Source organism: Rhodamnia argentea, chromosome 8 (assembly GCF_020921035.1).
Source record: "Rhodamnia argentea isolate NSW1041297 chromosome 8, ASM2092103v1, whole genome shotgun sequence".
NCBI classification, from domain to species: Eukaryota; Viridiplantae; Streptophyta; class Magnoliopsida; order Myrtales; family Myrtaceae; genus Rhodamnia; species Rhodamnia argentea.
This window is the reverse complement of record NC_063157.1, coordinates 13044424-13063451: the sequence shown is the minus strand read 5'-3', so window position 1 is coordinate 13063451 and position 19028 is coordinate 13044424. Positions and strand designations below refer to the sequence as shown.

The 19028-nt window shown below is 37.3% G+C and overlaps 1 protein-coding gene and 1 long non-coding RNA gene across 2 annotated transcripts; one reads left to right on the top strand and one right to left on the bottom strand.

The window, feature by feature from the left end:
• Nucleotides 1-3978: 3978 nt before the first annotated feature.
• On the top strand, nucleotides 3979-6749 carry LOC125316203. The gene is made up of 3 exons (XM_048283898.1): nucleotides 3979-4249; nucleotides 5963-6043; nucleotides 6119-6749. Exons 1-3 carry the CDS (start codon nucleotides 3994-3996, stop codon nucleotides 6295-6297), a joined length of 516 nt encoding a protein of 171 aa, XP_048139855.1. The 5' UTR covers nucleotides 3979-3993; the 3' UTR covers nucleotides 6298-6749.
• On the bottom strand, nucleotides 4400-16746 carry LOC115727760. Its single transcript, XR_004013733.2, has 3 exons — nucleotides 16737-16746; nucleotides 13724-13731; nucleotides 4400-4785 (listed from the first exon to the last, which is right to left on the bottom strand). It is a non-coding gene; the product is annotated as an uncharacterized LOC115727760 (long non-coding RNA).
• Between the last annotated feature and the right edge of the window lie 2282 nt (nucleotides 16747-19028).

The window sequence follows — 19028 nt, the reverse complement described above, 5'->3', positions numbered from 1 at the left end:
TTGAATAGAAAGGTTTAGTAATTTATAGAGAAATCATTTGAAGAGACACAACCTTTCAAAGTTTAAGAAATTATGTTCAAATAGACACAACTTTTCGAAGGTTAAGAAATTATGTTCGAAGAGATAGTACCAAATTGGAGAAAACAAAGATCATTTAAGTGCCAATGGCGAGAGATTTCGGCTAAAAAATATACGTGGTATTTATAAATAAATTTTTTTAGTGACATGAGATTTATAAGTAAAACATTTTAGTGACATGGCATTTATAATTAAAAAATCTGGTCCATGTGGCAAATTGTTATAAAAATAGTCCACGTGGCAATCTTTTTAAAAAACATTCAGTCCACTTGGACTATTAAACTTGAAAATAATCTAATTTTTTAGTGAAATTAAAAAGAAGCTAAAAACAAAAAATTGACAAAAAAAAGGGCTTTCCATATTTAGGTTAATGGATTAATGGATTAATTAATTAGATTAATTAACCTAGTTGGAGCTCTCCCAAGCTCTACCAAATCGCCACTTATGGTTCACGTGATTATCTTGTAAAAGATTTTTCATTTTTGAAGCCGCCACTAATTATTTTTGGTAGGTTGATTAGAAACCTAAATAAAATAACATGAGAGCTATTTTATTCCTACGAACCAAAGATTAAGAGTCCGGGGACTTGGCTACACTAGATTACTCTAACGCCCTTTCGGTACCATTTTTCATGAAAAAAAAGTCTGATTTGGCAATTTTGATGGATTCTGCTTGATGTTCAAAGGTGTCGTTTTTTGGGTTTTTCTTCTTATGACTTTTTTTTAGTTTTTGCTTATTTTCAAAATAAAGAAATTAATGAAATTAAGATTAAATAGGTTTAAGATTACTCCCAGTTTGAGCTCTCGCACAAAACTTATGCTTCGGGCTTGTCTTGATCATTGGACCGGTTTGGTGGCTTATTAGACCGAGAAGTCTTTTGGTCCTATCTCTCTTTCATGCTTATTTCTCATCTTGCTATAATTCCATGAGGCTCTGCAAATTAAGAAAAGACTAAAATGAGTGCGATTGATTTGAACCAAGTTAGAGAAAGTAAGAGGACTTAGCTCTAGTGGAGGAAATTGCTTTGGCAAATTAATCATCAAGACGGATGTAATCTAAGCATTGACCTTCTCTCCATTTTTTTTGCTTTCCTTCTATTCTCGTACCATTGATGTCTCATCGTTGATATGCAACTGTTATTTAACATAAAACATAGAAAAATCAAGGTAGAAAATCTGGGCTAATTTGTATCAGAACTTAGAGGAAATTAACAAATCACTTAGCTTTCTTTTGCTACGACAAGCTTGAACAAAGTGGATGAACTTGTGGCTTGTGTTGATCGGTGCGTAAATTGGCAATGGTAGCACCGGGCTTCAAAACTCTCATACTCTCTCAAAACTCTCTTCAAATTTTCTCTCTAAAAAATTCCTTTCAAGAACTCTCTCAATTCTCTCAAAAAAAAAAAAAAAAGCTCCATTCTCTTCAAGAACTCTTCTTCTTTTATAGACAAAATTCTTCATCCTCCATTCTATTTTCATCTTCTCTTCTTCCATTTTCATCTTCTCTTCTTCATCTTCATTTCCTCATTTCCTCATCTTCCATTTCCATCTTCTCTTCTTCATCTTCATCTTCTCTTCTTCACCTTCATTTCTCCATCTTCCATTTTCATCTTCTCTTCTTTACCTTCTCTTCATTATCTTCTCTTCATCATCTTCCTTTCTCCATCTTCTCTTCATCATCTCCCCTTCTCTTGGTATTTGCAATACAATCCCCGAGGTTCTAGTATTTGCACATAAGTTCTAGTATTTACAAACAAAAAAAATATTTCTTTCAACCCAAATTTTCTTGGTATATTTTTCACCCCATGTCTAGTCTAGACGCATGCTAAATTAAGTGTTTTGCTTGCCCAATTATATGCCAATGCAACGTACGCTAAAAATAAATATGTGAGATGATTTTTATTTAGAACTAAAATTAGTTCTAATTTTTATGCAAAAAATAGATTAGTCAAAATTTAGGTGTCAACACCTAAGATTAGCATGGATCGTCGGCCACCGGCCAGGTCTCGGTGACCCTCGCCGACAATCCCCTACACATCACCGAGCATTGCAAACAATGGTGGAGCACCCTTGGTTTCTTTTTAGGTTCTTCACATGGTACTTTAGGCAAGGTGATCATAGAGATGGCGATAACGGAGAAGGCAACGACAAAGATAGCGACAACAGGCCGGATGGTGTCTATATGTATGGGACAAATTCTGTGAAGACCGTCCGATAGAAGGGGAGTAGGATCCTTTTTGTGTGCCCTCGCCCGATAGGCTAAACCATTCCCTATATGCCTCGGATAGTAGCTCATGTTACGGATATGGCTGGAGTATGAACTTGTTGTGCTTTGAAATATTAATGAATGGAGTATTATTATTATTATTATTATTATTATTATTATTATTATGACGAAATTCTTCCGCTTGTGCCAATAAACTGAAACCATATTATAATGGAAGCATGGTTTAATACGGGCAAACCGTTACAATTAGGTTGATAAAAAAAAAAAACAATAAATTGCATAGGGAGAAGGGTATTTTGGTCTATTGATTGAAAATAGGAGTGCCTTAGCCAAAATAGGGGTGGAAATGACCATGCTTATTTTTATGATTTAAATCAAGTGGTCCTTTGGTCAAAATTAAAAAGGAATTGTAATGGCAATCAACCTTAATTTTGTTATCATACAAAAAGGTTCAACAAAATTCCAAGTCTTCTTCGCGGAAGCACTAATTAGGTGGAAAATTGCGGGAAATTTTTATCAAAAAGTAAAAAACAGAAAACAATTGGAATGAAAACTCTTACTTGGTATTATTTGCGATGTCCTTTGAATATTTGATAATAGACTTGATGAAGTAATTTTAGAAAACACGTGCTTTAAGTCCAGTAACTATCCTTCTGTCTAATGTCACAACATCGTTTGATCTCCAATGATGACATTATATATCGTAGAATTAATTACTATTAGTCCCTACATGTTACAAGATGGGTATTTTCATTTTATAGCTGCTTATTAGGAATACATACACTGGCGGTGTCTTTAGTAAATATTCTATAAATTCATGTTAAGTGGTGGAAGGAAAGAAGAAATGGGTTCCTTAAAAAATCCTAGGGCAGCTGCACTTGTCGGTAGCAAAAATCTTAAGGATGTAATATCTCAAGCCAGAAGGCATGGGAAGTCCTGGGTGAGATCTAGTCTAGAGCTTTGGTTCCTTCTCTGGATAACTTATCATGACTGATATCCTAACAAAGAATGTTATGAAGCCTAAATTGGTCTCGCAAGCAGATCAAAAGAAAACAGATAGTCCTGGAAAATGAAGCAAGTGTGTTGTGTTTAATAGAAGTGAAAGTTGGTGGTCCCAATGTGGCAGATTTTGTCGAGCTGAATGGGGAAGTGTATGTTACGACTCTTCTAGGCGGAAATAATTTGGCAGAAACCCGACGGTCGCTACCGATTTAAGAGAGGAGGAACTCTTTTTATTCAGGCTTGTCCAAGGAACAAGACATGGCAAACTCTCGTTGCAAAGTCGCCATTCTATTGCCCTTTGAACTTGAGGACTGCTGGTATATGCGCCGTTCATCTGTAGAGTAAAACTTGAAAAATTCAATTTGCGATCACACAAGTCTTCACAAGCATGGATCCAAATTGGGCCAAAATTTACACTTTGAATCATTTTGTTTTATCTTTTGACATTTTCCAAGTCATGACATTTGCCTCTATCGCCTTGTACTGCATTTTAGTCCAATTGTTTACAAAATTGTTCAATTTTGGCGAAAAGGACTTAATTGCACTTTTATTTTTCAATTTAGTCCCTGAATTCATTCTTAGACTCTATTTGTTTCATGAAAAAAAAATTCCCAAAAAATATTTTTCTCAATTTCTAGTATTTGGAGGGCGGAAAGTATGCGATCAAAAAAAAATATTTTCTAATTAATGGAAAATATCCTGTTAAAATTAAGGAAAATGATTTCCATTAAAAACGGAAATCGTCTCTCGCGTTGCGCTTCTTCCTCTCTTCTCGTTTCCAGAGCTTCATTTCCCCATCCATGGCTTCTTCGTCCGTCACAACATTTTTCATTTGTCCCTATCAAAGCTCCTCCTCCTCCGCGGCTACCTTGCGCTTTTATTCTAGATAGCAGAGTAGAGAGGGTGTTTATCGTTCTCACTTTCAATCAAATTCCAGATCCAGGTCGGTTTCTACTTCCTCATCTTTAGCTGTGTTTGTGGATTATCATGGTACGGATTGATTGCCGTCGTTCTCGGGGCTCAGAAAGAATCAATTTAGTGCATCCTTTCCTCAAATCTCTCATGAAGTTCGATGAATAACGCGATTTCGTGCAATCCAGAGTAGGAGTAAGAGGTGCTCTTCTTTGTTCAATCACGAAAAATATATGTAGCACGAGTGTTTGTGCTTATTCCTTACTGGGCAAGGGTGTAGTGTTCTAGGCTTTTTTGATGAGGTTTCGAGATTTGGTTTTGAATCGTTTATCTTCATAAAAGTAAAATGCGACAAAATGGAGGAAAGTTGTGAGACGTGATACTTACAATTTTCGCACTATGGCCAAGATAATAGACATTCAGATTAGACTTCTCTAAATTAGCAAATAGGTAGAGATAAGGTAAAAGGGAGCTCATTCTCTGTCTAAAATGTCATCTCTCACTTCTCTGGCCTTTATTCGTATTCGTTTCTCAATGCTTCATTTCTTGTTTGGTTTTGTGTGGCGGCTTTTCACTGCTTGTGGAGAGAATTTGATAGTTAGGTTCTTTGTTGATGCCATAATTCGATCGGTAGTCTTTTCACTTTGTATATAAGATACAGGTGTTGGGTCTCTGACTGTGCTGAATTTTTTGGATAAGTTTTTAGGTTACTTAAGCCTTTAAGGAGTGACGAAATATGTAGGTTGATTGGTTATTCACTGCTAGTGCTTGTTACTGTTTGCTGAATCTTTTAGTTAAGCAATTGTAGAAGTGTTTCTTATCTCTATGAATGTTGTTCACACTTGTTCTTAATGTGCCACTCTAGAAAAGTTTGCGAAACAATTTTCTCAGTTTCAAGCATAATTGTGACTTGGCAATCACATTTCTATTGATGTTGTTAGAAGCTAATAGTAACACGGAATTTACAATTTACTGTGTAGATGGATAATTATAAAATCCAATTGGGAATAGCGGCGGCCACTGGAGCAGTCACAACTGTTATCACAGTAGTTATGGATGATGATAATAATTTTGAGAACTCCATACTGAGAGAGTCTCGTGTGAATCAAGAACATGATAGGGATATATATATATATATATATATATATATATATATATATATAGATACATATGAGTCGGATCCTGTACAATGGAGACACCCATTGCATAAACCAAATACGGATGACCGAATACTTTTTTAGAACTCTGCAAAACACTTAGTGCAAGAAACTTGTTGCATTCTACAGTATATGTTTCTATCAAGGAGCAACTTCTAGTTTTTTGCCATATCATTGAACATAATGTCGGGTTTAGAGTCATTGAGGGGAGATTCCATAAGTCAAAGAGACGTGCACGAGATATTTCAAAACTATCTTGCAAGCGATCTCGAAATTGTACACATATGTTGTGAAAGAACCACGCAATTCCACTCCTCTAGAGATAAGTAATAGTAGAAGGTTTTATCAATATTTTAAGGTATGAAATTTGGAATGAAAATCTATGTATTTTGCTTGAAAAGTTTCATCAGTATTTGGTTGATAACTACATTGATTATCTTAGGATTGTGTCGAAGCAATAGATGGAACTCATGTACGTGCATCATTTCCTCTGGAAATTCAAGGAAGATTTTGTGGTTGGAAGGAAGGAACAACACATAATGTATTAGCTGCTATTACATTTGACTTGAGATTTTCTTATATATTAGCTAGCTGGGAGGGAATTGCACATGATTCACGTGTTTTAGCTGATGCACTTTCAAAGCCGAATGGATTGAAAGTTCCTAGAGGTATGAAAATGGAGTTCAACATGATGGTTGAATTGAGCTTAGTATGTTACTCATAAGGTTATTTATATCTTGTAGGAAAGTATTATCTTGCCGATGCTGGCTATGGAATCCAAAGTAGGTTCATCTCTCCCTATCACGATGCTGGACACCATTTGAAGGAGTTCGGTGATCGCCCGCCTAAAAATGAGAAAGAATTATTCAATCGATGTCATTCATCTCTAGGAATAACTGTTGAAGAGTATTTGGGGTGTTAAAGAAGCGTTTTTGAGCATTGGATTCTGAATCTTTTTGGTCTTTCGAAACACAAGTTGATGTTGTCATGGCATGTTGTATCATTCACAATTTTATCATGGGATTTGATCCTAATGACCCTATCATGGAAGAGATGAATAGCCAAATGGAATCTCAAAGAGAAAATCCAAGAGTCCAACTTACTCAAAGAGAGGAAAAGGAGGAAAACAGAATATGGGCATCAAAAAGGGATATGATTGCGCATGTAATGTATGGATTGGTTATCAAAGGATTAGAAGAAGCCAGTAGTTTTTTCTTTTGTTTCTTTTTAGTGCTTCATTTAGAACATGTGTTCTTTCTTTTTATTTTGTTATTGAAAGTACTTTGAGAATGATTATAGTATGGATACTATTGGACCAATTCTATCTATCATTTTCATATTTGTAACTCGTTCTCTTATTGACATTGCTTCAAGAATCTAGGGAAAAGTACACTAAAAGTGCAATAACTTTTGTACGGCGTTCACTTGAGTGCCATAACTTTCAAAACATTCACTTAAGTGCCATAATTTTCAAAAATCGTTCACTTGAGTGCTATGCTGACGTGGCAGCCGGAAAGTTGACGTGACACGCCGAAAAAGTTACTGTAGCACGCCGGAAAGTTGATGTGGCATGCCAAAAAAGTTACTGTAGCACTCAAGTGAACGATTTTGCTCCGACGTAGCACTTAAGTGAACGATTTTTGAAAGTTATGGCACTTAAGTAAACGTTTTGAAAGTTATGGCACTCAAGTGAACGCCGTACACAAGTTATGGCACTTCTAATATACTTTTCCCAAGAATCTATGTATGCTAATATTGAGTCCAGAATGTGGGTGAATGTGTTGCCTCTATTGCTAATATTTTGATTAATGGAGTCTGTTTGTAGGTAGTTTTTAGTTACTTGGTTTGAATGTACAGGGAAAGATAGTTTTGCAACTCCCATACCAATGTTCGATCATTTGGTTAGTCTTTTAGTCCATAAATGGCGGATAGTATGTTGTGAAATTTTACTCTCTTGTTGAAGGTTTTGATTGGTTTTTACTCCAAGGTTGCGAAATTTTCAATTTCTCTTAACATGATACACTATGGATTAAGAATTTGGATATGTCTGTTCTTGCTCGCTTTTGATCGATTTGGGTGAGCTCCTTACACAGCTCATTTGCACGAATTTGACTTGGAGATGTGAGGTTTCTGTAGGTATCTTCCTTCGATTCAAAGCTCTTCATTTTGATTGGATGAGAGCCTCTCAATCCTACTTCTGCTACCCATACTTTTTCTGCTATGCTTATTCTTAATTTTTTTTTAGATGTGAGGTTTCATAGGGTCCCTGTCTCCGCATTTTCATTTCCAAGCCCAATTCCTCTGTCTCTCCCCGAGCTATTTGTGTCGTTATTTCTTGTTGTTTTTAACCCCGAGGAGCGAAACGAACTATCTTCCCCTACTTGAGCATCATTTTATCTTGCTTGTCCATTCTTAAGGAATTGAATATGCGATCCTCTTTTAGTTCATTCTTGAGAGATTTGCTTATGTACTGAAGTACATGAAAAACCTTAATTTGATTCCCAGAAACTTTCTAATACCGTAGTTTGTTACTTTGATTCTCTGTGTTCATGTAGTTGTCACGGGTGAGGGATAAGTACAATACAAGTGCCATAACTTTTGCACGATGTTCACTTGAGCGTCATAATTTTCAAAACGTTCACTTGAGTGCCATGTCGGAGCAAAATCGTTCACTTGAGTGCCATTTTTACTGGACAAGGCGACGTAGACTTTTTGATATTATTTTATTAATTTCTCAGTGCCATGTGGATTTTCTTTACATTTTCTAATATTTTATGAAACTTTTTTATTTTTTATTCATTTTCATGTTTTTATTTTAATTATTTAATAATTTTTTTTTAAAAAAAAGAGAATCCGTTAGGTTTCTTGGTGGTGTCCGGCGAGGTCACAGGCGAGGGTCTCACCGACCACCACCAGCCAACCCAAAGGCCGGGGTTGGCTCGCCTCGGACCAACGAGGCCGCACCCGCCGGGGCTGACGGCCGTCGCGGCCTCAGCAATTGTGGGCGAGGGTGCAAAGCCCTCGCTAAATCTGGGAGAGGGTCTCGCGTCCCCACCGGCCAATGGCCCGAGAGCTGTCGCCTAGACCTCGCCGATGACGGCCGTCGGCCGGGGCCATCGCGGCCTCGCCGGCCCAGGGCGAGCCAACCTTGGCCCTTGGGTTTCGTTGGCCACCAACCGGAAATCAAGAGTTTCGCCTTTTTAAAAAAAAATTCAATAATTAAACAAACCAGAAAAATAAAATATGCATAAAAAAATAAATTAATGAAAATTTCCACGTGTACATTAAATATTAAAAAAAATCGGTTCGCCGGCACCATGTCGGCTTTTCTAGCGTCCACGTTAGCAATGGTACTCAAGTGAACGATTTTTGAAAGTTGTAGCACTTAAATGAACGTTTTGAAAGTTATGGCACTTAAGTGAATACCGTACAAAAGTTATGGCACTAATAGTGTACTTATCTCTCACAGGTGAAAAGGCAAATTAAGAGGCATGTTGATGTGAAAACCGAGTGTATTGACATGTGGTTTTTGCTCGAAACCGCAAGGTGGTCGATGATCAGAGTAAGATATTGTCGAGTTAGCCGTGCTCTAGGGTCTTCACGATGTATCTACATATGCTCCTGTCCTATGGAAAAGAAAAAAAGAATAGTAAAACGGCAATTTCAAGAGGGGAGATAGGGATATATAGATAGAGTATGAGCGGGGCTCGGGGCTCGCCAACCTCGGGCAAGCCTGAGATCGCTGGGATCGGTCAAGCCTCGAGCTCGTCTGCAGCCCGTCATCGATCGTCGCCATGCTCGATGACCGACCAATATCGAAAGGAAAAAAATAAAAATAAAAAAGGTAAAGATAAATAATAAAAAAATCTAAATTTAAAAAAATAAAAAAATGAACACAAAAAAAGGAAAAATAAAAAATTATTAAAAGGAGTCCACGGAGGAAAATCAAACCTATTTTCCATACCAAATGATGGAAAATATTTTCCCGGTCTTTTTCAAGTTTCAACCAAACATCAAAAAATAATGTCATTTTCCTGGAAAATGACTTCTCGAACAATATTTTCCGGAAAAATTATATTTTCCATGAAACAAACGGAGCCTAAGTATAATTAGTCAAATTTCAAAAAGTTTCATTCAAATCCAAACCACTACCCCTAGGTTTTTAAGCATTTTGAATCCATTGGTAGGGTTGATTTTGTCTGATTTGGTCATTTTGGGCCTCAATTGCACAATTTGGATATTCGGGCCAAACTACAAATTTGAGGATTTGCATCACATTAAATCAAATTTCCCCTTCAAACTTGTCATTTTTAGATGTAATTCATGTTGAAAAAAAATCTATTTTGGCCCCAATTGATGACTTTCGTTTGTTTAAATGGTCAATTTGACTAAGAATTGGGTATCCGGGTCGGTCGGGTCGAACGAATCCGACCCCACAACCCGAACCGTGCACCTATCATCTTCCTCAAACCATTACACGCTTAGGTAACAAGCAATAAAAAGCGACCATTGGACACTCAAGTTTTGGCAAGTCGGATGACCCAAAAACGACATGGCCAAACTTATTGGAGCAACCCCAATGCCGACATGCCTAGTGGCACGTGACCAAGCGTCAGGCACGTGGATTTGAGCCGGAACATAAGCTTTTCCCTCGTGTGCCCAATTTTTTGGTGGTTGGATCGGGTATAACAAAACTAGGGGGATTTGGAGGCGATTAGGGATTCCATTCGGTTAGGGAACGATCACAGACATAACAAAAGGAGGAGAGAGAAGGATAGAGAGAGAAAAATCTCTCTTTCAAAGCTGGTTTAATGCCATAGCCGCCGAGCTTCGCCGAGGCTTTTTAGCCTTTGTCACCATACCCGAAGCAAAATCAACGCCTTCCACCGATCTTACAAGCTTCCTAGAGTCCCGGAGATCACTCCAATCTATCCAGTTTAGCTCTATAACTCACGAAGAGGTTAGCTCAACTACCCACCCCGAACTTGAAATCTCATGGCAAAACTTGATTTGATTAATATTTCTTTGAGATTTTTAGTCTAGATTACTCTTGAACTTTCTCTAATCACATATGTACCTTCGTTTTGCATTTTTTTAGCATAAAACACCCCGAGTCGATCATAAACGAACCGAACCTAATTCGGGCTCCATAGCTCGTTCTGGACATCCTCAAGCTTGCATGATCGCTAGGTAAGTTTCCTTGACTCTCACGGATGTTGATTGATCACTTTCCTTGAGCTTTGCACGTCCAATAAGCGAGTTTCAATTTCGCCACCATAGATAGGTTTGGCCGGTGTAGGTTCAAGTGGTTCTAGGCTAGATTTTAGCATGAAATGTTGTAAATATGTGGTTTAATGGCTCAGTTATTGTCGGCGTAACCGACGTGCACTTATGTCGGTGTAACCGACGTGCATTTATGGCTAAGTAATTGACATGCACTTATATCAATGTAACCGACGTACATTTATGTACGTGTAACCGACATGGTTTAATGACAACGTAACCGATGTGACTTAATGTTGGCGTAACCGAAGTGGCTTAATATCGATGTAACCGACGTTTTTCCAGCCTATAAATAAAAGTGTTTCCATAGTTCAGAATATAACTCACAACTCGTATCACACTTATTTAGTCTCTTGCGGTCATGCTCCAAGTGTGCCGATTTCAAGAAGTGTTCAACCGATTCTTGTTCGTATCGTGCCGATACAAACTCATTCGAGGTGTTGTATCTTGGGAGGCATAATTCGTGAAGCTACTTAGCACCATTGGCAAGAACTAACCGCCTTAAGGAGATTCGATTAGCCGTATCTCACCTTTTGTCCAATTCTTTTTAAGTTTACGGTATTTGGCAAGTTCATTTGTTTTGTAATCTTTATTGGTAAAGATTGTACATTGGCTTGATCGGTATTAAATATTGTTATCGTCTTTCTGTTATTATTTTTTCTAATTACATACAAATAGTGCTACATATTTTCCCAAATAGATTAACGTGCGCGCATTATTTTTCCAACAATCTTAAGGTGATTAGTGCTTATTCTCTATTTGTTTGGGTTTATCAGAAATATCGTAATGGTCGATAACGATCAAATACCCTATAATGTCCAGCATATTTTTGGAGACATTCCTATGGTCAATCTAATCACTACTATGGAGAGGGTCATACCTCGAGGCCTAGTGATGTGGCAATACATGCTGCGAGCCTTCAAGCTGAAACCATTTTTGGTGGTTTGGGTATACATCAACGGGTTTTGCCTTCCTTGATGGTACCATTTTCGATTATATTAAATGGGAAACCAGAGAAAGTCTCCGGTATAGACTTTAAGCAAAAGGAGCAGTCCTAGAAATTCCACGAGACATGTTTTGTTTGTAATCGGTTTGGCCATCAGGCTAAGGATTGCAAGAAGTGCCTTAGCAAAGGTAAGGGCGGTGGTGCAGCCAAGCGGCTAAATCTGGCGGAGCGGGAAGATAATGAGAGACTAACTGTTGTGGTGGTGTCCGAGGTATCCCTAGTGTCAACAATACCGATTTGTGGATGGACATAGGTGCCACAAATCACATTTGTGTGAACAAACACCTGTTCTCGTCATACGAGAATGCTAAGGAAGATGAGATGCTTTATATGGATAATTCTACATCGGCCCGAATTGCCGGGCGAGGAAAGGTGATCCTAAAGTTCACTTCCGGCAAGGAGATTGCCCTACTAAATGTGCTGCATGTACCCGAGATCAAGAAGAATCTTATTTCTAGTCCCATACTTGTCAAGAAGAGCTTCAAAATGGTATTTGAATCCGACAAGTTTGTACCTTCTAAAGGGGGGAAAGGGTACTTGAGTAATGACCTGTTCAAAGCTAATGTAGTTGTTATTGATGTAAACTCGAAATTCTTGTACCCAAAGACTATTAAAAAAGAGAAGTCTTCAGTTTACATTGTTGCGTCTCATTATCTACGGCATTGTAGATCAAGACATGTAAACTATGGTACAATGAATAAGATAGCAAACTTGGGGTTAATTCAAAGTTTGAGTTGGATGTCCGTTACAAGTGTAAAACTTGTGTTGAGGCTAAGTTTGCTAAGAAATCTTTCAAATCCATTGAAAGAACGAGTGAACCTCTACAACTAATCTATAGTGATCTATGTGATTTAAAGTTTGTAGAAAGTAAAGGAGGAAAGAAGTACTTTATCACTTTTGTGGATGATTGTACTCAATTTTGCTATATTTATATGTTAACGATTGTGAGCATATTTATCAAGTATAAAAATGAGGTTAAGAACAAGTTTGATAGGGGAATCAAAGGGCTTAGGCCCGACAGAGAAGGAGAATATAGTTCTTCCAATTTAAAAGAGTTGTGTGCTAGTTTGGGAGTGATTCTTCAAGCAATTGCACCTTATAGTCGACAATAAAATGGAATTGCTGAATGGGAGAATAGAACTCCAAAAGAAATAGCTAACGCCATGCTCTTAAGTTCTAGTTTACCTCGGAACTTGTGAGGGGGAAGATAGTACTAACTACGAACTATATTCGTAACAAGACACCTCACAACAAAACGGGTAAGACTCTATTTGAGTTATAGAATGGTAGGCTATCATCTTATAATTGTTTTTTTGGGGGTGCCTAGCCAAGGTGGTGATTCCTCCTCCTAAACAAACTCAATTGGGACCTAAAACAGTGGATTGTATATTCATCGGTTATGATCAAAATAGCCGCGCATGCAGATTTTTGGTTCACAAATATGAAAATGTGGAAATCCATGCCAATACTATCCTAGAATTAAGGATGCTGAATTCTTTGAGGATATATATCCAACGAAAAGAAATCGGGTTAAACCTTCTCAAAAGAGATTCAGAAATTCAAAATCCGAGAATGATGAAGTTGAGGCCGAGGACATTGAACTTCGAAGGAGCAAGAGGATACGTATTGTAAAATCTTTCGGACTTGACTTTCTAACGTACATGTTAGAAGGTGAACCTCAAACCTTCAAAGAGGTGAAATTATCTCCAGATGCTCCTTTTTGGAAAAAAGCGATTGACAATGAAATTGATTCTATCCTAAGTAACCATAATTGGGAATTGGTTGATCTTCCATATGGAGATAAATCAATTGGATGCAAATGGATATTCAAGAAGAAGCATAAAGCCGATAGGTCCATTGATAAGTATAAAGCATGGCTTGTTACCAAAGTTTTAAGACAAAAAGAGTGTCCGGACTACTTTGATACTTATTCACCAAGAACAAGAATAACATCGGTTATGATGTTGATTACTATAGCTTCGCTATACAATTTGCAGGTACATCAAATAGATGTGAAAATTGCATTCTTGAATGGTGATCTCGATGAGGAGATTTATACAGAACAACCTAAAAGATTCAAGGTTAAATGACAAGAACACAAAGTGTGCAGACTTATCAAATCATTGTATGAACTTAGGCAAGCTCCTAAACAATGGCATAAAAAGTTTGACCATGTGATGATAAAAAAATGGGTATAAAATCAATGAATGTGACAAATGTGTGCACACCAAATCTACGTCCATTGGATGTGTACTTTTTTGTCTATATGTTGATGATTTGCTTATTCTTAGAGATAGCGCTGAGGTTATCAAAATTACCAAAAATGTTCTCGAGAAGAACTTTCAAATGAAAGACTTAGGAGTTGTGGATGTTATACACGGCATCAAAACTCTAAGGAACTCTCATGGCCTAGGTTTAGCACAATCTCATTACATTGAAAAGGTAATTGAGAGATTTAAAAGATTGGGCATTAAAGATGCGAATACTCCTTTTCTACTGCACCTATATTTAAGAAAGAATACTAAAAAAGTATTAGGCAGCTAGAATACTCTCAAGTAATTGGCGGCTTCATGTACATCATGAACTGCACTAGACCAGATATTGCAAATTCAATAGGAAAACTGAGCCGATATGCAAGCAATCCAGGTCATGAACATTGGAATGCTTTGTTGAGAGTATTAGAGTCCGTAAAATATCAAAGACTATATTCTATAATATGGTCAATATCCAAATGTGTTGGAAGGTTATAGTGATGCCAACTGGATTTCTGATTCTAATGAATTGAAATCGACTAGCGGGTATGTATTCATGCTATGAGGTGCCACGGTATCATGGAAATCCTATAAAAAAAAAAAAACTCTAATAATGTGCTCCATGATGGAATCAGAATTTATTGCTTTGGATAAAGTTATTGAAGAAGCATAGTGGTTTCAACAATTTTTAAAGGATGTACCGTTGTAGCCAAAACATGTGCCTACAATATGCATTTGTTGTGACGATCAAGCAGCTATTGCAAGGGCACATAATATGATATATAATGGAAAGTCTAGATACATTCATCGTAGACATAATACCGTAAGGCAGTTTCTCTCGCATGAAATAATTTCTTCGGACTTTGTGAATTCAAAGGAAAACATTACGGATCTGCCGACAAAAGGTTTGTCAAGAGAGCAAATAAACCGCACATCGAGGGGAATGGAGTTAAAAGCCTTAACCCAATAAAGAGTTTTCGAGGTGGAAACCTAACCTATGCGATTGGAGATCCCATGGACTAGGTTCAACAGGACAAAGTAAATTTCGAAAATTCTAGAGTAAGCATTGTCTCTCATTCCTATGATGCAACAGTGTTTCCTATAGCATTTTAAGGGTACGCTATGCGTTTAATGATTCATATAGCTTGGATTTTAACATCTTAGTATGGTATGGTAGGATACCTTTAATAGGAATACACCCGTATGAGTGGAGTCGGCCGACTATATGAAAATCTTTAAAGGCTGGATTTTCTAAAGCACGCATGAATCTTGAGAGATTCGGGGCCGAAAGAATGAATGCAACCGAGAACCAATTTTGATTCGGAGATACTCTGTGTGAGGTCTATTGTTTGGGCTTACACCAACAATTGATGGTTCAAGATTATGTTCACCGACCGGTTAAGTATGTTAGATAGGCTTTCACTAAAGAAGGTTCAAAGCGAAAGTTACCTATCTTCATGCAGCGTATTTCCACAAGCACACTTGGAATTCTTCGAGTCTTAGTTTGTTGAGCCATTATGGGGGGATTGTTGTAATTATGTGGTTTAATTGCTCAATTATTGTTAGTGTAACCGACATGTACTTATGTCAATGTAACCGACGTGCATTTATGCTGCATAACCGACATGCATTTATGTTGGTATAACCGACGTACATTTATGTCTGTGTAACCAACATGGTTTAATGGCGATGTAATCGACGTAGATTAATGTCAGCATAACCGATGTAGCTTAACATCAGCGTAAATGACATTTTTCCAGCCTATAAATAGACGTGCTTCCGTAGTTCAGAATATAATTCACAACTTGTATTACGCTCTTTCGGTCTCTTGTAGTCATCCTTCGAGTGTGTCGGTTTCAAAAAATGGTCGACAGAATTCTGTTCGTATAGTGCAAATATAAATGGGTTCGAGATGTTGTATCTTGGGAGGCATAGTTCGTAAAGCTACTTAGCACCGTTGGCGGGAACTAATCGCCTTAAGAAGATTCGGTTAGGCGTACCTCACCTCTTGTCCAATTCTTTTTGAATTTACAGTATTTGGCAAGTTCATCTGTTTTGTAATCTTTATAGGTAAAAATTGTACACTAGCTTCATTGGTATTAAATATTGTTATCGCCTCTCTATTATTATTTTTTCTGATAACATATAAACAATATTACGTATTTTCCCCGATACGTTAACGTGTGCGCATTATTTTTGCAACCTGAAATGCACGAATGTTAAAGTTGAGATAGCTTAGAGCTGATTGGGATGAAAATCGGGAGTAGATTCACGTGTTTTGACGTCGGTTTAGGTGCGTCGACGAGTTTTCCTGCGGTTTGGCTGGAAAACCAGTGCACCGGTTGTTTTTCCCAGCCACGGTTGGCCAGGTCAATGCTTGTTGACCTAATTTAACAAAAGGTAAATTTGTCACAGATGTACCGGTTTGAGTTTTTCGTGATAAAAAAAATTAGTTTAGGAAAAATTTATCACATATATATATCGGTTTATGGTTTTTGGTGGTCATAAAAATAGCTTTGGTAAATTTGTCATAAGTATACCAGTTTTGGGTTTTTTGTAATATTAACCCGTATATTTTTTTCATTTTATTTTTCTATAAAACCTTTCACTCATTAGTCAAAACAAGTATCAAATAGTTATAAGTCGCAAAAGTAGCACATTTTCTCCTTGACATAGTTAGAGAACTACTCTTTTCCTTAAATTGATTCTTGAGGCATTTAAAAAGTAGAGCACATTTTTTAAGTTTAAAAAGTGTTTAGAGTCTCTTTGGTCAACCCCATGATCAAATATAATGGTTTTGTTTTGTTTTAATGGGAGGACAAACTTTGAGGTATCAAACATAATAGTTTTTTTTTTAAACGAATGAATTGACCCCATCAAGAATGATGAAAGGCGCCTCGTCTAAACCCCTTTGGGCCACTCATTTGGTTGTATGAACCCCATTAAGAATTGCTGCCCCCACATCGAGCTCAATGTTCGAACAAATAATCATAGGGGCATTTGATTTCCTCGGGGCGAAAGAAGTTTGATTGAATTGAGGAATGGTACATCATTTCACTATTCGACCACATGTTCTCTACTACAAACATCTTCGAGCCCAATAAACACGTGCACATGCGTATGTTTCCGTCCTAATGCAACCCCGTCAAAGACCACTCCAAAATGAGGCGGATCTAGAAGTTCAACTTGCGACTCATTTCAATCATCTTCCGACATTCGAAAATCTTCGAGGCACGCAATCATTGTTAAAAGGGAAAATGACACAAATGATTTTTGAACTCTAGCCCAATCTGCAATGTGGTCTTGAACTTTAGATTAATATGCAATGTCGTTCATAAACTTTAATTTTTTTTAATTTAGTCCATGAACTTTGGTACATGTTTAATTTAGTGCCTAGATTATATAAAAGTGTTCAACGTTGTCTTTCCATTTATTTAAGTTCAAGGACAATATTGAACATTTTCATATTAGTCCATGATGAGATTGATCATATAATAAAAGTTTAGGAACCAAAATCAATTAATTAAAAGTTCAGGGAGGACATTGCATATTAGAATAAAGTTCAAGAACCGCATTAAATAAATTAAAAGTTCACAATCATTTTATATATTGAGACAAACTTAAGGGATTATTTATGTCATTATCCCTTTGTAACATGAAGAGTGACACTTCATCTCATTATTACAAACACAGCTTTATCCGCTGTGAATCACCTTGAGCCCGCATAATGGTGTGCATGTACTCTTTCAAAGGAAAGCCAAGCCAATGGTCTCCCCTCGCGATGGCGGCAATACTATATAGCTCACATAATTTCGACTTATGAAGACTTAAATTTTGCTTCTTGTACTAATGGAGAAATCTTCCTAAATGTACACCTTTTTTTTTTTTTTGGTAAGGAAATAAATGTACACCTTTTTTTTTTATAATCGAGGTGTCCCCGCGGCCGGGAAGCTATGGCTCAAAGCGGTGGAGCACGACTATTTCTCGGGGGGCCGCTTAAATCACCGACGCCTACAAGTTTCGAACCCAAGACCTCTCGTGAAAGGAATCGGGCTCAAACCATCGCGGCTACCGATGGGTGGATATAAATGTACACCTTTTTTTTTTTTTTTTGGTAAGGCAAGTATGTATTGATCTTTCAAAAGCTAGATACAAAAAATACCGGACACAAAAACCCCGAACTCAATATGGCACATAGTGTGACACGGAGAGTTCAACGGTGTACCGGTCGCAAAAACATCAAGGGGATGGCCGAAAATAGTTGGCCAACAAGCTAGTACAGGGAGAGAGGAAATAACCAAACGGGCAAACAAGTAGGTGAACCCGAAAACTAAGTAGCAAAAAAAGCTGGGAGAGCAACCTCATTGCACCAAGCAAAAGAGGCACCAGCCGGAGGAAACCCCAAAAGATCGGCACCAAACAGTGGAGGAGCAGCTCCCTGTGTGGCTCCGAGGTGGCAATCGTGAAGTACACCTTTTCATACATGCAAAATCTAAAAATCTGATAAGTAGTTTAAGAAAACCTTAAAACATAGTTTATAGATATAGAAACAAAAAGAAATTTCACGTAATTAAATTTTGAATTCAAAGCACTGCAGCGTGCAAGTAAAATGAAATACATAATCAGCTTTTGGAAGATTTCATTATAATAGAATTTACACGTACGTTCTTTAATGTGCATCTGCTGAAGCTTAACAGTTTTCAAGTCCAATTTTTACGTTTTAAAAATATTTGTTGTCATAGCCAACGTGACTTCGAAGAGGTTGTAATAGCTACTCGATTTTCTTTTGAACGGAAGATGAAAGCAATCGCATGTCTTCACATTCTTATGGTCACGGATGAGACCGAGGTGCACCCCCCCCGCCTCCCTCTCTAAAAACAATCATCCAAGGACAAAAATTAAGCAATGGTTTGTGATAATTGATTTCTTAATTAATTTAGAAAGATTCGCGCTTTTTCCACTCATTCTTTAGCTTGTACACTCCTTGAAATAGTATGTTGACTATAGTATCCCTCGTGAATCCACCTTTTTATCACATTATACCCATTGATGATTGATTATTAAAGTAAAACGTGAGCCCCATTTTCTGTCTTGTTTTATTCTTATTTTATT

Bases quoted from the DNA above. Each gene is read 5' to 3' on its own strand.
- LOC125316203 (XM_048283898.1), top strand. From the start codon at position 3,994: ATGGAAAATATCCTGTTAAAATTAAGGAAAATGATTTCCATTAAAAAC. The intron at 4,250-5,962 runs GTCGGTTTCTAC...CTTATATATTAG, and splicing joins CAATCAAATTCCAGATCCAG to CTAGCTGGGAGGGAATTGCA. The intron at 6,044-6,118 runs GTATGAAAATGG...TATATCTTGTAG, and splicing joins TGGATTGAAAGTTCCTAGAG to GAAAGTATTATCTTGCCGAT.